Raw genomic sequence first — 17,659 nt, 5'->3', positions numbered from 1 at the left:
GTCAGCCTTCAGCGTGAAGAAGAAGAGGAAAAAGAAGAAGAGGGAAGATGCACCGACTGAAGGAGGAGAGGGACAGCGAGGGAGACACCGACATGACGACTGAATACCATGATGATGTTGAAGAGGACGCCAGCTCCTTCTGGAACAAAGGTACCTGTCCGCCTCCCCACCCGTCTGTGCACGTGGCTGACCAAACTGTGTGTGTTCTGTGAACGTAGCTGGTGGTTTTGTCTTTTCTGTAAAATGAAAGTCACCTCCCGTCTGTCTCTCTGTCTGTCTGTCAGAGCCTCGTCCTGTCTCGTTCTCAGGAGTCTCGAGGTTCAGGCCCTGGTTGTTTCCTGCTCTGACGGCTACAGTCATCCTGGTTCTGATCATAGCGCTGGGAGCCAGCAGTGAGCGCACACACACACACACACACACACACACACACACACACACACACACACACACACACACACAATACACAGCAAGACCAAACAACAGGATCTAAATTCCTGGTGTTTACCGGGATTATTTGACAACATCTGGTCAACCGCTTCATGTTCTCCTCAGGATGAACTCTAGCGCCATCATCAGGTCAACATGTTAATGTGTCCAACACTTCGCTTTGTGACCAAATACCTGCAGAACCGACAACATTCCCATCAGCCTCAGCGGTGCTCGTCACTCCTGTTAGCTTGTGTGTTGTTGTACTGAAGATTATTACAACCCGTTCTCATCCCAGGGCGTCACATATGGACTCAAGAGACCCGTCGCTTTTTAACGCCCTGGGTACCCTTTAGCATTGTTTTTTGTTCCTGTAGGGCTCTGCGGTCAAGTTAGCAAAGACAAAACATGCTACGTTCAACTTTCAAAATAAAACTAGCAGCTAATGTTGTGAAATGTTGTAGTTTGGTTAGGTTTAAGAGAACATCAAGGTTTGGGTTCAAATAAGTACGTTTAACTGATGTAACATCACTGAAAGGATTTCGCACATACTCTGACTTTTCTGTACTTTATACACGGTTCGAATTACAGGACGGATTGGGGGGTCTGACCCCCCTAATTAAGGCTTGGACCCCCCCAAAAGAGGCAAAAGCAACAGTTCAGAGGGTCTTTCTTACCTGTATTTGTAAATATTATATTTCCCATAATCATGCCTTATACTCAAGAATCTTAAAATATGATTTCTGACACCTCTAAAATGGACCGTACCATTTCCTAACCTTGATGTTAGTTGAACATCTGTCTGCCCACATCACTGTCCAGACCAGGTGGAAACACTAAGTTAATGTCACTAGTTAGCTAACTAGCTTCCTAACTTTCCTATCTTCAGAGTTTCGTAATTATCATTTACTTTACTTTAAATGGGCTACCTGATGTTAGCTAGCCCACCCTGTCATTTCATTACCACTAGGCTATATCATTTCATATTTCATGTAATGGTCAACCAACACAGGTGCCTAGGCAAGAGTAGTGAAATAGAGGATTAGTTATTGTAGAGATACATTTTGACATCAATTTAGAGTTTATTATTTAATTTTAAGTATTTTGTGAGTCTTTCTACAATAAGCACAGTATTTGTTTTCACTGTGGAATTCAGGAGTTTTACCTGCCCAGGTAAATGTTTACATCCAGGTTTGTTATTTCAAATGTATTCAGTTTTATTTATATAGCGCCACTTTACAACAAAAGGACAATAAATCTATTCCCCAGCAGCATATGACTACTGCCTTATTGAATGCGGGTCACATTTCATTCACAGTTAACATGAGCAAGAGAAAAGGAGATGTTTGCTGAAAAAAAGTTGAGACAGTGTCTTTGGTTCTGGTTCAACATTGTGTGGGTCTGTTTTGAGCGGTCATGACGGTCTGCGGTTTGTGTCTGACCTGCTGGCACATTTGCTGTAGAATAGTGACCTCTGACTACAAAAGTTGTCGTGTGGTATGGGGACACCCGTGAACTGGTGTAATGAATTTGATTTATCATCATCTAAAGACTGCACACATTACTTAAAGAAGTATTGGGTTTTGTTTTTGACCTGGAATAAAAGCTGACCCCCCCACCCCGTTTATCACTGTATAATTCGCACCCTGACTTTATGGTAGTACTTTTAGCGTTGAACTATGATGGAAAATGCTGCCATGTGTGTTGGTACCAGACGCGACAGACGTGACAAAGTGTAGCCATTTGACGCTCTGGAGAATGAGAATGGGCTGAATATTACTGAAGAAGACTCTCCAACACCAGCGACATTTTGCTTTTCTGTATATTTATGTGTGTGCAGACTCGAAGACGTTGAACCGACTGTGGTCTGTGGACAACACTGTTTTCAACCTGACTGAATCCCTGAGTGCCGTGCAGCAGCTCGCCAAAGGTAACACACCTTTCTTTGTTCCTTCAGTCAGAGGACAGGGTGCAAGGGTTAATAAGAGACTCCCAGGTTCCTCTCCTTCCTCAAAACGTAAACCTGATTTGTCTAAAATCTCGTGTTCCTCCGTCCCAGATGCAGCCAAAGACGTTCACGGCCTGAAGTTCGCTGTGGAGAGCAACAAGGACCAGCTGACCTCAGGTGTCCTCTAAAATACCCACCTGCAGAACAGTGACTGCCAACTGTGTTATGTTGACACCATGTGAACCCATTCAGTATGTTTGTGTGTGTGTTCAGTTTCGGAGGCGTTGAAGCAGCTGTCAGCTCTGGACTCTATCAGCAGGACGGTCGCCACGCTCAAATGTTCCATTGAACACATCACCCACAACGGTATGTGCTTGTTTTCTGAATGCGTCGTCACTCTAAGGTCTAGAGAGGCAGAAGTTCAAGAAGACATCTAACTGTAGAAATGTCTCTTCCATCTGTCTGTCTCTCAGGTTCAGTGGTGGACGGCTGTTGTCCTCTGGAGTGGGATATTTTTGGCACCAGCTGTTATTTCTTCAGTAAGACAACTTTGTCCTGGGACAGAGCCAGAGACTGGTGCAGTGCACACGACTCCCATCTGGTCATACTCAACAGTGACGATGAGTGGGTGAGAGGAAACGTGATCTGTGTAGAAACAGCAGAGGACCCAGAGCGGGTCCTTGTGGGACAACTTTAATCTTCGGCTGTCTGTCTCTCTGATTCAGGCCTTTGTGAACCGCCACACCCTGGGCACCTTCTACTGGGTGGGTCTGACCGATGAGAGGACGGGGAAGTGGGAGTGGGTCAACCAGACGCCGTACATCATGAACCGGAGGTAGGTTATTACATTCTCTCCTGTCCGTCTTTGTGGAAACAGCTGAGACGTCTTTTCCATTTTCTAAACACAGTCAGGCTACTGACGGCTCTTTAGCCTCTTTTTCGGTACCGGTACTAGCTCAACTCGCCTTGTCTACTCGCCTCGTTTTTGGTCCGCCATCCTCTGTTTTCCATTGCAGATAGTACCCAGAGATAGCATCCCTCAATGTTGCTGGTCGTCATAGCGACGCCACACACAACTGCCGCGACAACATTCAACATTCCTCAGAATCTAAGAAAACAGATAAGCGGTATGAAAACCTTCCAGCTGTGTTCTCCTCTGCTGTTGTTGCATCAAATCTTCGACTATAGAGAGCCTAAGTCCCTCCCCTTCCGGTGGACCACCATGGTAGAGAGCTGCACTGGGATCCCGCGGTTCCCAACACAAATCACGTGGGAGAGGGCGGTTTGAACTCTGCTGCGGGTGGGAGCGGGCGGTCCCGCAGTAGCGCTGATAAGATGGAGTCAACAAACGAAGTTGATAAGAAGTGTATGCAGCTGCTTCTGAGAACGGGCCTGACTCGAACTAGTGACTTTGGGTACGGGAGGCGGACACGCTGACGAGGAGGCTAAACCCCACGGACACTGGTGTCAGTCGCCAGTGTGTCTGTTAAGGTGTCGGGGAGTGAGGTTTACTCACTGCACAGCATCGCTGGCTTCCGTCACACGGGCTTAGACAATACAAGACCAAAACAAGTCAAGGCAAGTCTGAAATTAGGAAAACTTCTCAGTTGCTACTGACAAAAATGAATGCAATGTTTTATGTAATTTATTCTGAACGTTTAGCATACCCCAATCATATGTGCGCTTTTTTTTACTGTGCATGTCACAATGTTTGCAGGAGCGGGCGGGAGTGGATAGACATGTTGCGGGAATGGGCAGTAATGGTCACAAAATCAGCGGGAGCGGGATCAAGAAAACAGCAGGTCTCTACACCATGGGACTTTATTGTGCCCTGAATTACACATAAGATGTTTGTCAATTTAAAAGATACATTTTAAAGTAAAGAAAGTCGCAGTTTGATGTAAAACTGTTGAGGTATAAGACTTTGAAAATACATAATTACAAAGACCACAAACCCAAAAGTCATGTATGTTAAGTCGTAACTGTTTCTGTCAATGACTGAAGCTAACGTTACTGAAGCTAACGTCAAAAAACGTACACAAGAGGATGATGTGATAAAAGGACCGGGAGTCGTCAGATTAAACACATCGGGTGAGAAATATTTCTGCGTGGAACATAGCTACATTATCTCGCTAGTAGCAAGAAAGCAATGAACGTTAGCTAGTATTACCGCGCTAACATTTTGCAGACGTATATTGTGTGAGACGAGAGATGTAGTTCATTGAAGGAGTTCACAAAAAAACGTCATGTAACTTTACTGTTTTATGACAAACTGAGATTTTCTTGACTTTATCATATTTTAAGTTGACCAACATCATGTGTGTAATTCAGTGCTCAATTCTAACTGGATAAAAAGATAAGTTTTCTCTCGCCGTTGACTATACATATTTTTCCTGAAATAAGGTCCCATGGGCCGGAAGCTCTCTATTTGGGGTCAGCCCTACAGAGGTAACGCATGTTTTGGCAATAAAGCCGGAAAAAACAGATAAAAAAACAAAAGTGTATCAAAGTTTGAAGCAGCTACCGGCTGCTACTTTTACAAGCGCTGCCGGTTGCCAATGATAACGCAGTGATTAGTGACGATTCTCTCCGACCAATCAGCTGTCTGCTGTGTTTTCACATCACGTTATAGTATCGCCTCAGCTCGCTTGGATCCTCAATAATAATAATAATAATAATAATAATCCTTATTTGTAGAGCACTTTTCAAAAACAAGTTACAAAGTGCTTTAACAAGTGTAAAGAATAATAAAAAAAAAAGAAAAAAAAAGATAAGAGCATGAAAATTTTATATAAAATTAGTAAAATACAATAAAATAAAAGGGATAAAATAAAGTCAAATAAGATTGGGAAAAGCTCTCCTATAAAAGTATGTTTTAAGAAGGGACTTAAAAGAGTTCACTGACTCAGCCGCCTTGATTTCCTCGGGCAATGGAGGTTGTACAAAAAAAAAGTACCTTGTAGCAGGTACAGGTACAACTTTCCTACAGTGGACAACCAAACAAAGGCGGCTGTGGCTCAGGAGATAGAGCGGGTTGGCCGTTAATCGGAAGGTCAGCGGTTCAATTCCTGACTCCCCCTGGTTTCATGTCAAAGTGTCCTTGGGCAAGATACTGATGTAGTGTAAAAGTGCTCTGAGTGGTCAAGAAGGGCAAAGTTCACAAATACGGAGCATTTACGTTTTTACATTTTACAAAGGCAAGTAGAGTCGAGGCGGTGCCATTCGGTGGAAAAGGGGCTTTTGAAGGGAGCCGGATCACAAGACTCTGTTCCTTTCCTCTTTTTAGTGTTTACTAAGTTCCTCTGTGGAATAATCACTGAGATAGTGACAGGGTAAGAATTGGGTGAGATTCAAACTTAGCACCAATATCACTTCATTTCTCACGTGTGGTTTAAAGTTACTGGTATTGGCGGCCCTGATGATCTGCAGTGTGAACAGTACACGAGGTCACGCCGTATCCCTCTGCTTTGTGAACCTGCTGCATGTGTTCTGTAAACAAAGACGCCTTGACAACAATTCACGCAACATTTTAACTCCACCCAGCTGATGCAACACCAGCTGGGTGGAGCCAGGATAGTGATAAAGTGGACCCACTACAGCAGTGACTTTGTGACACCAAATAACCTCTGGTACCTCTTACTAAAAATACAGAAAAGATCAATTAAATTTTAAAATCACTGGAAATCAGTTAACCCCCAGACATACCATCACACAGCCCTAACATACCAGGAGCTGAAACCAGAGAAGAGTCCCCTCAGCCAGCTGGTCCTGAGGCTCTCTGCAGTAACAAGTCCCCAACAGCCTCAGGACAGCAACACCAACTCAAGCAGACCAAACCAAATTATCAGCAAGCAGAAAGAAAAATATATTGAATACCGGAAAGAAATGACCAAAACACAAAGTAAATTACAATGTTATCTGACCCTAAAAAGAGAATTCACACTGGCAAATTACCTGAGTACAATAAAATGTCCCAAACTAAGAAAAATGTTGACAACATACAGACTGAGTGAACACAGCCTGGCCATAGAAAAGGGTCGCCACAGACTGAGCTGGCTACCACAAGAGGAGAGACTCTGCTCCCAGTGTGACAGAGGACAGGTAGAGACAGAGCTGCACTTTCTAACCTCATGCCCCAAATATAAAACACTAAGACAAAAACACTTTGCAAACATTTCCCAAATATACCCCGAATTCAAATTCATATCAGACACACAGCAACTCCCCTATTTACTGGGAGAAATGCCCAAATCTGAAATAATTGCTGCAAAATTTGTCTCCTCATGCCATGAAGTGAGGAAACCAGTGGAAACTCAGACTGATAAATAATTGTACTAATTATTATTTTGATTGTTTGATATTTTAGTAATTGTTCCTTTATTGGTATTTTGTTTTTAAATTTCACATTTGCCACTGATTTTTTTATCTTTTTGTCTATTAATACACACACACGCTTACTGTTTTATTTATTTACTGTAATTATTTAATATTTATTTTTTACATTATTACATACATTATTATTTTCTTACTTTTTATTTTATATATTTTTATTATTATTATTTTACTTTTTAATTAACACACACAAACACAACTTTTACTGTCTTATTTATTTATTGAATGAAATGTATGAAATTAATTATCTTGATGTAATTTATTTGTAGCTTTGGTAATATTTTTTGCATTTAACATTCATGCTAAAAAAGCTGATTTGAATTGAATTGTGACAGAGTGGTGACGTTACTGGTTGTTTTCACGTAAAGGGAAGTGGATTTAGGGTGGGCGGCAAACGACTGTCACCAAGTACAGCTCTGTTCCCTTGGTTTGTACCAAAGAGCTGTTGAAAAGAATCCGATTGTAACATCAGAGAGTCCGACGGACGATGGTCTCCCCAAAAAACAAAAACAAAAAAGAGAGACAAGATCAGGAACCGAGGGTTAGAGAAACGGGTTTCTGAAGCTGAGGTGCAACAACTTCAGGTTTTCTTTTATCCCATTTAATGTCTTTTGATAATCTTTGTGTTTTTTTAACTTTAATATTCCATGTTTGTGTTTTTATTCTGTCTTGCTGCAAAGAGAATTTCCTCTTGTGGACAATAAAGATTGGAAGTGAGCTCAGTGCTCTGCACCTGGTCAGGTGCGAGATGATGTTGGCGGGTGTTTTGGGAAATAAGCTGGTTTGGTTTCATCTTGCCAAGATCCCTGCTTTGAGGAATATGGCTGAAGCGTTTCCAACATGGGGACATGTACTAAAGTGGGGACCGTTTGGAAAGGGTCCGGTTTAACCACAATGTAGTCACTCATGAAACCGTTTTATAAACTAAACTCTGTGTTTCCAGACGCTGGAAACCCGGTCAGCCTGACAGCTGGACCGGTCACGGGCTTGGCCACGGGGATGAAGACTGTGCTCACCTTCACCTCGACGGACGGCTCAACGACCTGCATTGCGCCACCAGGATGCGCTACATCTGCCAGAGACACAGCCAGCGCACCTAAACAGCAGCGCCTCCTCGGTCCAGGCTCGGTCCGGGCCGGAGGCGTTGTGTCCTGTACAGATCTGATCAGCATCATGGAAGAAGATTTGTGATTGGATGTGTGTGTGTAACTGTGATATGTTATATTTCTCATCAAACCTCATGTTCAGACTCAAACCAGCAGTGAATGTATCTCCTTCACCGAGTGCGTCCTCTTCCTCTGAGCCGCAGAGCGCCGGTGTTGTTAAAACAAACTATTAAACCCTCACGGCTGCTCCGGGTCACGTGTTTCATCACCATGAACGCTGTAGTTTATTCAGACTCACTGCTGCCCCAAACACTCACCAGAGCGCCACATGTGGATTCATCCTGAAAGTAGTCCGCAACAAATGCTCTGCGACCTGTTTGTCTGACAGAAACTACGGCGAGCAGCCACAACATCATGACCACCTGCTGTCTAACATGTCCCACCCACTGACAGGAGACAATCAAAATAAATGTTTTTTCATTTCACTGTTTTGGTTGATCGGCGTAAATATCTGTGAGGTGTTTTTAAAACTTTCCAGAGCTGAGAGCCGCAGACAGGAAGTCAGGCAGAACTGACTGAGACTCAAATATTAAATATGATTAGCTCCTCCTTTAAGAAAACGTCAGCTGTCTGGAGCACAAACAGAAACCTTTCAGCACCAAGACAAACAGCCGTAGGAGAAATCACATATTAACTTGACAGGAGAGTTTATTAGACTGTAAAACACAGCTTAGAAAAAACACACAAGCAGCCGAGGACCAACTGTCTGGAAAGACTTAATAATTTCACAAAAACCTTCACAGTCTTAAAACATGTTTGTCAAAACACAAAATGTTATTTAAACATTAATGTTTTTATGGCAGCTTCAAACCGAGGCTTTGCTTTCAGATCGAACATGAGAACCAGGATTTTATAAATACTGACGTCTAAGTTCTTCATTTTATGAAGAGTTTTCTGTTTAATCATCTGTGACGTGTATTTTTATGTTTAACTGTGTTTCTAACACAGGGTAAGAAATACTAAAAGCTTTGCAGACCTAAAGGTAGCGTAAGTTGTCGAACACAACGTGGCCGGTGAGTCAGACATGAAAACTACGAACAAACACGTATCTGAACAGTCTGTTGGATCATCACATTTCATCAGCTCTTCTTTCCTCCTGCGTTTGTTAAAACACCAGAATCATTTTATATTACCGCCCACAAACTACTATGTAAATATTTAGTATGTTCGGGTACTAATGAAAAACTAACGGGGTACAAGGGAAGAAGTACGGAGACCAAGAGGGTAACAAATTCAGGTTTAGTATTTATTCAATAAATACACAGTGCAGACAGGACGACTACATGTGATAAAAATGAGCCAAACTACAGTCAGAAAACTTTATTATAAACCTTGAAATAATTATAAGTTGAATTTTATGAAAAGAGGCTTGTGACAGTGTTTTTATGCTGTAATTTGTCCAGTAAGAATCAATAAAGTTTGTTTCTAGGTGAAATTGATGTGACGAGATATAAAAAGACACAAAAGCTGGTGTTGAGGCAGAATCTGTACTTTTAAAATAATTTATCTTCTTTAATATAATAATAACGATAAGTCTGCACCCTGTAATTATTTATCCCTTAAACACAAAGTAGTTTCCTGTTGTTCCCTGATGGCTTCTTTTCTTCCATTGTACGTGTTTGTCCTGGTACGAGTATTTGATTGACGCCGCCTATACAGTAAATACATGTACACTAATATAGGTACTGATAATTACACAGTAATTTGCAGGTTGTAATCTAAAGTGTCACCAAAGAACTACAAATGCCAGCATCCCACTCACATGTGGCACACAAACTAGTGTCGTCCCATCAACGAGTTAAAAAACTACAACAACAGTAAAGTGCATCATCAACATGTACATTTAAACACAATAAAATACTTTGATAAATACTTTAAATGATCGAGTATAAAAATGTTAAAACCAATAAGTTACAAAACAACAACTCCCATCAGGCATCAGTGGAACGTCTGTGTGTGTGTGTGTGTGTCAGTCGCTCAGCTGAAACGCTCGGCTCAGGATGAGTTCAGTTGTGGCTCCGCCCAGGTGACACGCCTCCAGGACACACACCAGCCTCTGATTGGCCAGCTGGGCCGCCATGCCGATGAGGTCAGCTGAGAGAGGGAGGACAGCTTCGTCAGCGTGTGCGTGCACTGACCAGGACCCTGTTTCAAAAAGGAGGCTTAACAAACTCTGAGTACGTTGAGCCTGCTGGAAGCGCGTGCGTGGGGATGAAAAAAAGCCTCATCAATGGAGCTCCGATACTACGAGTCACCATGGCAACAGGTAAATAAAGGCAGGGCCTCCATTTTAATTGGGTGGAGCGAGAAATATGAATGTTGCCAACGTGGACCATGATTGGCTCTAAAATGCAGGAGTGGAGGATTGATACGTTTTTGGGTATTATTGTCTTTACACTTGTTAAAGCACTTTGTAACTTGTTTTTGAAAAGTGCTCTACAAATAAAGATTATTATTATTATTATTAACAATATAACATTTTATACAGCGTTGCTCATTCATCATTTACCAGACTGGAGTTTCCTTAATGAATGAAAAAGTGCTGGGATTCTCCTGCAGCCTGTTGTTTATTTTAAAAAGCTACAGTCAGCAGGTCTATTAATGATTTTTTTGTAATGTAAAATGTGTCCAGGTTCAAACTGACTGTGAAGTTTTAGACGTCTTACATTAATAAAATCTTGCTCACTTTGTATTTTATGAAATGCTGTTAAAACACATCCAGACTATCAGCAGATAATGAAAAACTCACTTTTAAACTACATGTATTTGTTTCAGCTGCACCGCAGTCATCTTCACTCAAAAATATTCACATCATATCCAGCTGATAACTATGAAAGGTTACTGTTCATTGAGCAGTTTTATACAGATCAGTTTAAACAGTGATCACTGAACGCTGTAACACACAGTAAGTGTTTTGCCTTAATGTCCACAGAGTCACTGAGTTATAAAGGACAGTGTAGCTTTTAGATTTTATTCTGTGCTGAGGATAAACTTACGATGTCCAAAGATAACTCTCTGTCCTTACATCGATGACAGGTTGATCATAAAAGAGGTCATGTTCAAGAAGATCGTGTGTTAAAAAACAAAAACTAACAGCCTATTTAACCGTGATTTTGATGTTTCTGAAGACATAATTGCGTTCCAGTATGTGCTTTGATATCGACAGTATGTATGTATGCAGGTTGGGTTCACAGCGTAAGTTGCCGGGGTTACAGACCCAGAGATTATCTGATCTCGCTCTCTGAAACCGAAAACCCAGAGTTTCCCTCATCTCAGGCTCAACTAACTCAGAGTTTTCACTAAACCCGCTTTCTGAACCGGGGCCCAGGTGAAGGTGGAGGTGTGTGTGTGTAGGTGCACTGACCTGGTGAAGGTGGAGGTGTGTGTGAGGAGAAGGCTCCATGTGATAGGATGGAGGTCCAGGTGTTGGAGTGAGGGAGGAGTGGAGGAGACGAGGACAGAGTGGAGGAGTGAGGGAGGAAGACGGCGTCCACCATCACCCCGTCTGACAGAGCTGCAGACGTGAAAAAGGTTGATCGATCAGTTTCCTGTCGCTGAAACCCAACATGTGATTAAAAAGGACCCTGAGACCTGGTCTACTTTAATGTTAGTACGTTTAAATCCCGCTGTAAGACAAGATAAAGAAACAGAGGCCGTGTTGTCCTCATCACCTGCTGCTGCTGCAGATAATTTCCATTTCCATAGCCATAAATATAAACCATGCAAATAAAAAAAGGCATCAGTCTTTGGACTTTCTTTGACCTCTGGTGACCCCGAGGTGATGAGCGACAGATTAGCGTCGGTACAGCTTACAGCCCCATGTTAAACATGACGACACGTTAATATCCACCAAAGGCAAAGGTGGGAGGCAGGCGAATTGATTATTAGGATACTTTTGCACGTGCTCACAATAAAGCATGTGCTGCAGTGTGTGCGCGTTCCGGCGTTTGACGTGAGGGGGGGTCACGAGTCACGTACGTACTTTTTAAATGTCGCAAAAAATTGTAAATAAAAAGAAATTGTGAAATTTGTGCGTTTCCATCAGCTGGTTTGGAGCGAATAAACCAGGCTACGGCGAGCGTCATTACGTCAGTAGTTGACGTTACACACGGCTGTAATAAACAAGACGTACGGGTTCCAAACCAAAAACAAAACCGTTAACAGTCGTTAATATTTTGTTACGCTCAGCAGAAGCAGCATTCATTGAGATTCAGCAACAACATGCGGTGATGACCCCGTTTGATCGGTGTGCAGAGCAACGGGTCTGAGAAGGACCTTTAAGAGGCGAACGCATAATTGCAGAACAGATGATGAAGGCTGGCTGGCGACCGGAAAGCTGGAGAGCGTTAACCGGTCATTTAAAAACTATTCTGCCTGGAACCTGCTGCTTAATGCAGGACTTTCCATCCTGGGGTCCAATCAGAACCAGAGCATCGACTCACAACTTAAATTAAAAGAGAAGAAAACACTTCACAGGTAAATAATACCTCTCAGCCTCAGCGTGTAGTAGTCCTCGAGGGCGGAGTCAAACCTCCCGGCAGCCGCCGCCCGCCCACCCATCGCCACGGCGGCCGCCTGCTCCTCCCTTTGGGCGTGGTCGTATCGCATAGGCAGCGTCTCCACGGCCACCGGCGGGAAAGCAGGGAGGAGGGGAGCAGTGACGAAGGACGAGGTGTCATCATCATCATCGTCGTCATCGTCGTCGTCGTCGTCAGCGTTTCTGCTTTCTAGAAACTCCATGGAGGCTTCGAACAAAATGACTGAGGCAGACAGAAGAGCACCCTGTTCACCCTGATGCATCATGGGAGATGCAGTTTTAAACTTAACTTATTATTTTTAAAGGATTTATACGTGAAAACCTGTAGTATTTATAAAAGTACTTATATACAGCACTTTACAGTATATATATATATGTAGTACTTCACTTTACCCGATAACACCCGATATTATAATAATATGTGACCTCACTCTGATCCAATCCTGCATGATCAAAACTAAATGGTCGTTTCTGTGTTTTTAAACCTGGGCTCTATTTTCACATACTTTGGGGTAAAAAAAAAAACACAAGTAGGTACAAAAGGTTTTGGACTTTTGTTGTTCCAGGAAGACGTCCACCGTTGTCCTACAACAACCTCCTGGTTTCCTGTTAATAACAAAGGCTTTTCATGATGCTGTCAGACACCTGCTGTAACAGTCTGAGCCTGTCGCTGGCAAAGAGAAGCACTTTTTATGGACGCCATTTTGACCTGAAGGAATACGTTGCAGCTGCCGGCTGAAGCATCTACTGCACGGATTCAAAAAACGTCCAGTACAAAGCGTGTAAAACAAACTCTCACCTGTCTTGTTGCTCTGTTCTGGTTGTAATGTGACCCACGGATGTCTGAAGAGAGAGAGAGACTTTAGGACATTTAAAGGACCAGCCCAAAGCAGCGGGAGCTCTGATTGGCCAGACCGCACTAGCTTTCATCCTATCACATGTCTGTATGCTGTCTGTGTTGCTCTGTTTATACAAAATCAAAAGCTCCCTGTTCCCAACGTCATGTTTAGTCCTTTGACTTGTGTTTCCTGCACGGTGACGCGACAAGAAGGAGGCGCAGCACGTCTCTGACTCACCTCCTCTTTGGAGTTTCAGCCGGCAGCAGCTGCTTCCTCTTACGCGACCTCCTGCTGAAACACACCGCCGGACTGTAAATCCAGAACTCAGAGGAGTGAAACAACAAAATCGGGTTTTTTTAAAAAAAGTCTCACCAGGCTGTGCCGTCCAGAGGGCGGGGCGACGATGGAGACGCTGGAGAGAGAGAGGAAGAGGAGGAGAGAGGAGGCCTGAATGAGCGAGGGGTGGAGGGGAGCGGGAGGAGGGAGGAGGAGGAGGAGGAGAGAGAGGGGGAGGGAGACGGGTGAGAGGAGGATTTAGAGAGGCGAGGCGAGGAGGAGGAGGGTGAGAAAGATGAAGCCCGGTCCATCCAGAACAAACAGCGATCCTCCTGAGAGAGACACGAACACAATCATTACCCATGAGCCTCTCTGAGGTTCACACGCCCCAGACGCTGACCAAGATATTCTGGTTCACACCCTCAAAACTTTATTTAAACCTTCACATAGTTTTTGATTTTTGTTTTTGATTATTTGTGATGTTTGTTACCCAAAGAGGATCAAATGAGAAACATTAAAAAATGTTTGTTATTATTTAATGTTTATTTGATTAACCAGAGTCACCTGTCCTCTGCGACTGTACGTCACCACGGTAACAGCTGCCTGGATGCAGAAGGTGCGTCTCTCCCGGTAACTGAGCCTCTCCGCCTCCCTCTGAAGCTCCGCCCCTCGCAGGAAACCAGGCTCTCCTGTGAAGACACACACACACACAGAGTCGGGTTTAACTCTTGGGGACGTCACATTGACTTAATTCACTCCTTGGAGACTCACCAGAACCAGAACCAGAACTTGGCTAAACCTTACCCTAGTTACTGAAACTGAAAATAAAATTTATCAAAAAATAAATATTCACAGCGTTTCGATACTAGACCTTCATCAGGCAAATGGTGTTACATCTTTGGTAGGAGGTGTTTGTTTGTCTGCACAAAACTCGTTATAGAGGTGCGCAGCAATTAACTGTTCTATTTTATATTTAAATTTAAAATTCTTTAAATTGAACAATAGAGTTTAAACTATACTTAAATATAAGTAAATACAAAACAACAAATTCACAAGTCAAATCCATTATATCTGACTCTCAGCTGATACGTTACACTAGAGGGAAAACAGTTCAACTGGCATCGAAATGAGGGGAAATTTCATCTAGGAACCGGTTCCATATTGGCACTGGTTTCGGGGCCAAACCCCAGTTGTGGACTTTGTCCCCATAAGGAAGCCGAGTCCTCACAGTGTGACCGTGTAAACAGATGTAGGTCCCCAGTTGTACCAGCCCTCACGCACTGAGCACTTAAAGGTGAAGTTACTTCTTGATAATAAATTATAAAACAGACCTCTCCTGTCTTTCATGTACGTTTCCAAGGAGACGGGAGAAGGCGGGTGGATAAAGAATCCTCCAATCAGAGCCCTGCTCAGCACCTCTCCGTCCTCCTGGCTCCGGAGCCACTGGAGGAACTGTCGCACCGGCCGGAGCCTGCGGTAACTCATCTCCGAGTGGTGGCCCAGTCCTGCCAACCAACCAATGAGGAGAGAGCACAGACTTCAGCTGACCAATGACAGAGAAGATAAGAGGCTCTGATGTTAACTAGGATGGAGCAACAATTAATGTGTGTGTGTTACCTGTGAAGTACACATGTGTGTGTGTTACCTGTGTGTGTGTTACCTGTGTGTGTGTTACCTGTGCAGTACACATGTGTGTGTGTTACCTGTGTGTGTGTTACGTGTGTGTGTTACCTGTGTGTGTGTTACCTGTGCAGTACACCTGTGTGTGTGTTACCTGTGTGTGTTATCTGTGTGTGTTACCTGTGTGTGTGTTACCTGTGCAGTACACCTGTGTGTGTGTTACCTGTGTGTGTGTTACGTGTGTGTGTTACCTGTGTGTGTGTTACCTGTGCAGTACACCTGTGTGTGTTACCTGTGTGTGTGTTACCTGTGTGTGTGTTACCTGTGTGTGTTACCTGTGCAGTACACCTGTGTGTGTGTTACCTGTGTGTGTTACCTGTGCAGTACACCTGTGTGTGTGTTATCTGTGTGTGTGTTACCTGTGCAGTACACCTGTGTGTGTGTTACCTGTGTGTGTGTTACCTGTGTGTGTGTTACCTGTGTGTGTGTTTCCTGTGCAGTACACCTGTGTGTGTGTTACCTGTGTGTGTGTTACCTGTGCAGTACACCTGTGTGTGTTACCGTGTGTGTGTTACCTGTGTGTGTGTTACCTGTGCAGTACACCTGTGTGTGTTACCTGTGTGTGTGTTACCTGTGCAGTACACCTGTGTGTGTGTTACCTGTGTGTGTGTTATCTGTGCAGTACACCTGTGTGTGTGCTACGTGTGTGTGTTACCTGTGTGTATGTTACCTGTGCAGTACACCTATGTGTGTGTTACATGTGTGTGTTACCTGTATGTGTGTTACCTGTATGTGTGTTACATGTGTGTGTTACCTGTGTGTGTTACCTGTGTGTGTGTTACCTGTGCAGTACACCTATGTGTGTGTTACCTATGTGTATGTTACCTGTATGTGTGTTACATGTGTATGTTACCTGTGTGTGTTACCTGTGTGTGTGTTACATGTGTGTGTTACCTGTGTGTGTGTTACTTGTGCAGTACACCTGTGTGTGTGTTACATGTGTGTGTTACCTATGTGTATGTTACCTGTATGTGTGTTACCTGTGTGTGTGTTACCTGTGTGTGTGTTATCTGTGCAGTACACCTGTGTGTGTTACCTGTGTGTGTGTTATCTGTGCAGTACACCTATGTGTGTGTTACCTGTGTGAGTGTGTTACCTACATGTGTGTTATCTGTGCAGTACACCTGTGTGTGTTACCTGTGTGTGTGTTATCTGTGCAGTACACCTGTGTGTGTTACCTGTGTGTGTTACCTGTGTGTGTGTTACCTGTGCAGTACACCTGTGTGTGTGTTACCTGTGTGTGTGTTACCTGTGTGTGTGTTATCTGTGCAGTACACCTGTGTGTGTGCTACGTGTGTGTGTTACCTGTGTGTATGTTACCTGTGCAGTACACCTATGTGTGTGTTACATGTGTGTGTTACCTGTATGTGTGTTACCTGTATGTGTGTTACATGTGTGTGTTACCTGTGTGTGTTACCTGTGTGTGTGTTACCTGTGCAGTACACCTATGTGTGTGTTACCTATGTGTATGTTACCTGTATGTGTGTTACATGTGTATGTTACCTGTGTGTGTTACCTGTGTGTGTGTTACATGTGTGTGTTACCTGTGTGTGTGTTACTTGTGCAGTACACCTGTGTGTGTGTTACATGTGTGTGTTACCTATGTGTATGTTACCTGTATGTGTGTTACCTGTGTGTGTGTTACCTGTGTGTGTGTTACCTGTGCAGTACACCTGTGTGTGTTACCTGTGTGTGTGTTATCTGTGCAGTACACCTATGTGTGTGTTACCTGTGTGAGTGTGTTAACTACATGTGTGTTATCTGTGCAGTACACCTGTGTGTGTTACCTGTGTGTGTGTTATCTGTGCAGTACACCTGTGTGTGTTACCTGTGTGTGTTACCTGTGTGTGTGTTACCTGTGCAGTACACCTGTGTGTGTGTTACCTGTGTGTGTGTTACCTGTGTGTGTGTTATCTGTGCAGTACACCTGTGTGTGTGCTACGTGTGTGTGTTACCTGTGTGTATGTTACCTGTGCAGTACACCTATGTGTGTGTTACATGTGTGTGTTACCTGTATGTGTGTTACCTGTATGTGTGTTACATGTGTGTGTTACCTGTGTGTGTTACCTGTGTGTGTGTTACCTGTGCAGTACACCTATGTGTGTGTTACCTATGTGTATGTTACCTGTATGTGTGTTACATGTGTATGTTACCTGTGTGTGTTACCTGTGTGTGTGTTACATGTGTGTGTTACCTGTGTGTGTGTTACTTGTGCAGTACACCTGTGTGTGTGTTACATGTGTGTGTTACCTATGTGTATGTTACCTGTATGTGTGTTACCTGTGTGTGTGTTACCTGTGTGTGTGTTATCTGTGCAGTACACCTGTGTGTGTTACCTGTGTGTGTGTTATCTGTGCAGTACACCTATGTGTGTGTTACCTGTGTGAGTGTGTTA

General features: G+C 43.5%; 1 protein-coding gene and 1 pseudogene across 1 annotated transcript in view; one reads left to right on the top strand and one right to left on the bottom strand.

Moving 5' to 3' along the window:
• The first annotated feature begins 19 nt into the window (after window positions 1–19).
• On the top strand, window positions 20–8,362 carry LOC123980208 (annotated as a pseudogene).
• Window positions 8,363–8,562: 200 nt separating this feature from the next.
• Window positions 8,563–17,659, bottom strand: part of si:ch73-71d17.2 (RPA-related protein RADX) — a 16,529-nt gene continuing 7,432 nt past the window's right edge. The window contains exons 12-19 of the mRNA XM_046064437.1: window positions 14,916–15,089; window positions 14,149–14,273; window positions 13,681–13,916; window positions 13,546–13,596; window positions 13,269–13,312; window positions 12,420–12,692; window positions 11,297–11,446; window positions 8,563–10,026 (exon numbers count right to left, since the gene is read on the bottom strand). Coding sequence (XP_045920393.1) covers window positions 9,902–10,026; window positions 11,297–11,446; window positions 12,420–12,692; window positions 13,269–13,312; window positions 13,546–13,596; window positions 13,681–13,916; window positions 14,149–14,273; window positions 14,916–15,089 — 1,178 coding nt within the window. The 3' untranslated portion in view covers window positions 8,563–9,901. The remainder of the gene's footprint in view (window positions 10,027–11,296; window positions 11,447–12,419; window positions 12,693–13,268; window positions 13,313–13,545; window positions 13,597–13,680; window positions 13,917–14,148; window positions 14,274–14,915; window positions 15,090–17,659) is intronic.

Source organism: Micropterus dolomieu, linkage group LG12 (assembly GCF_021292245.1).
Source record: "Micropterus dolomieu isolate WLL.071019.BEF.003 ecotype Adirondacks linkage group LG12, ASM2129224v1, whole genome shotgun sequence".
Classification (NCBI taxonomy): Eukaryota; Metazoa; Chordata; class Actinopteri; order Centrarchiformes; family Centrarchidae; genus Micropterus; species Micropterus dolomieu.
The sequence above is the reverse complement of the archived record's forward strand: the minus strand, read 5'-3'. Positions and strand labels throughout refer to the sequence as shown.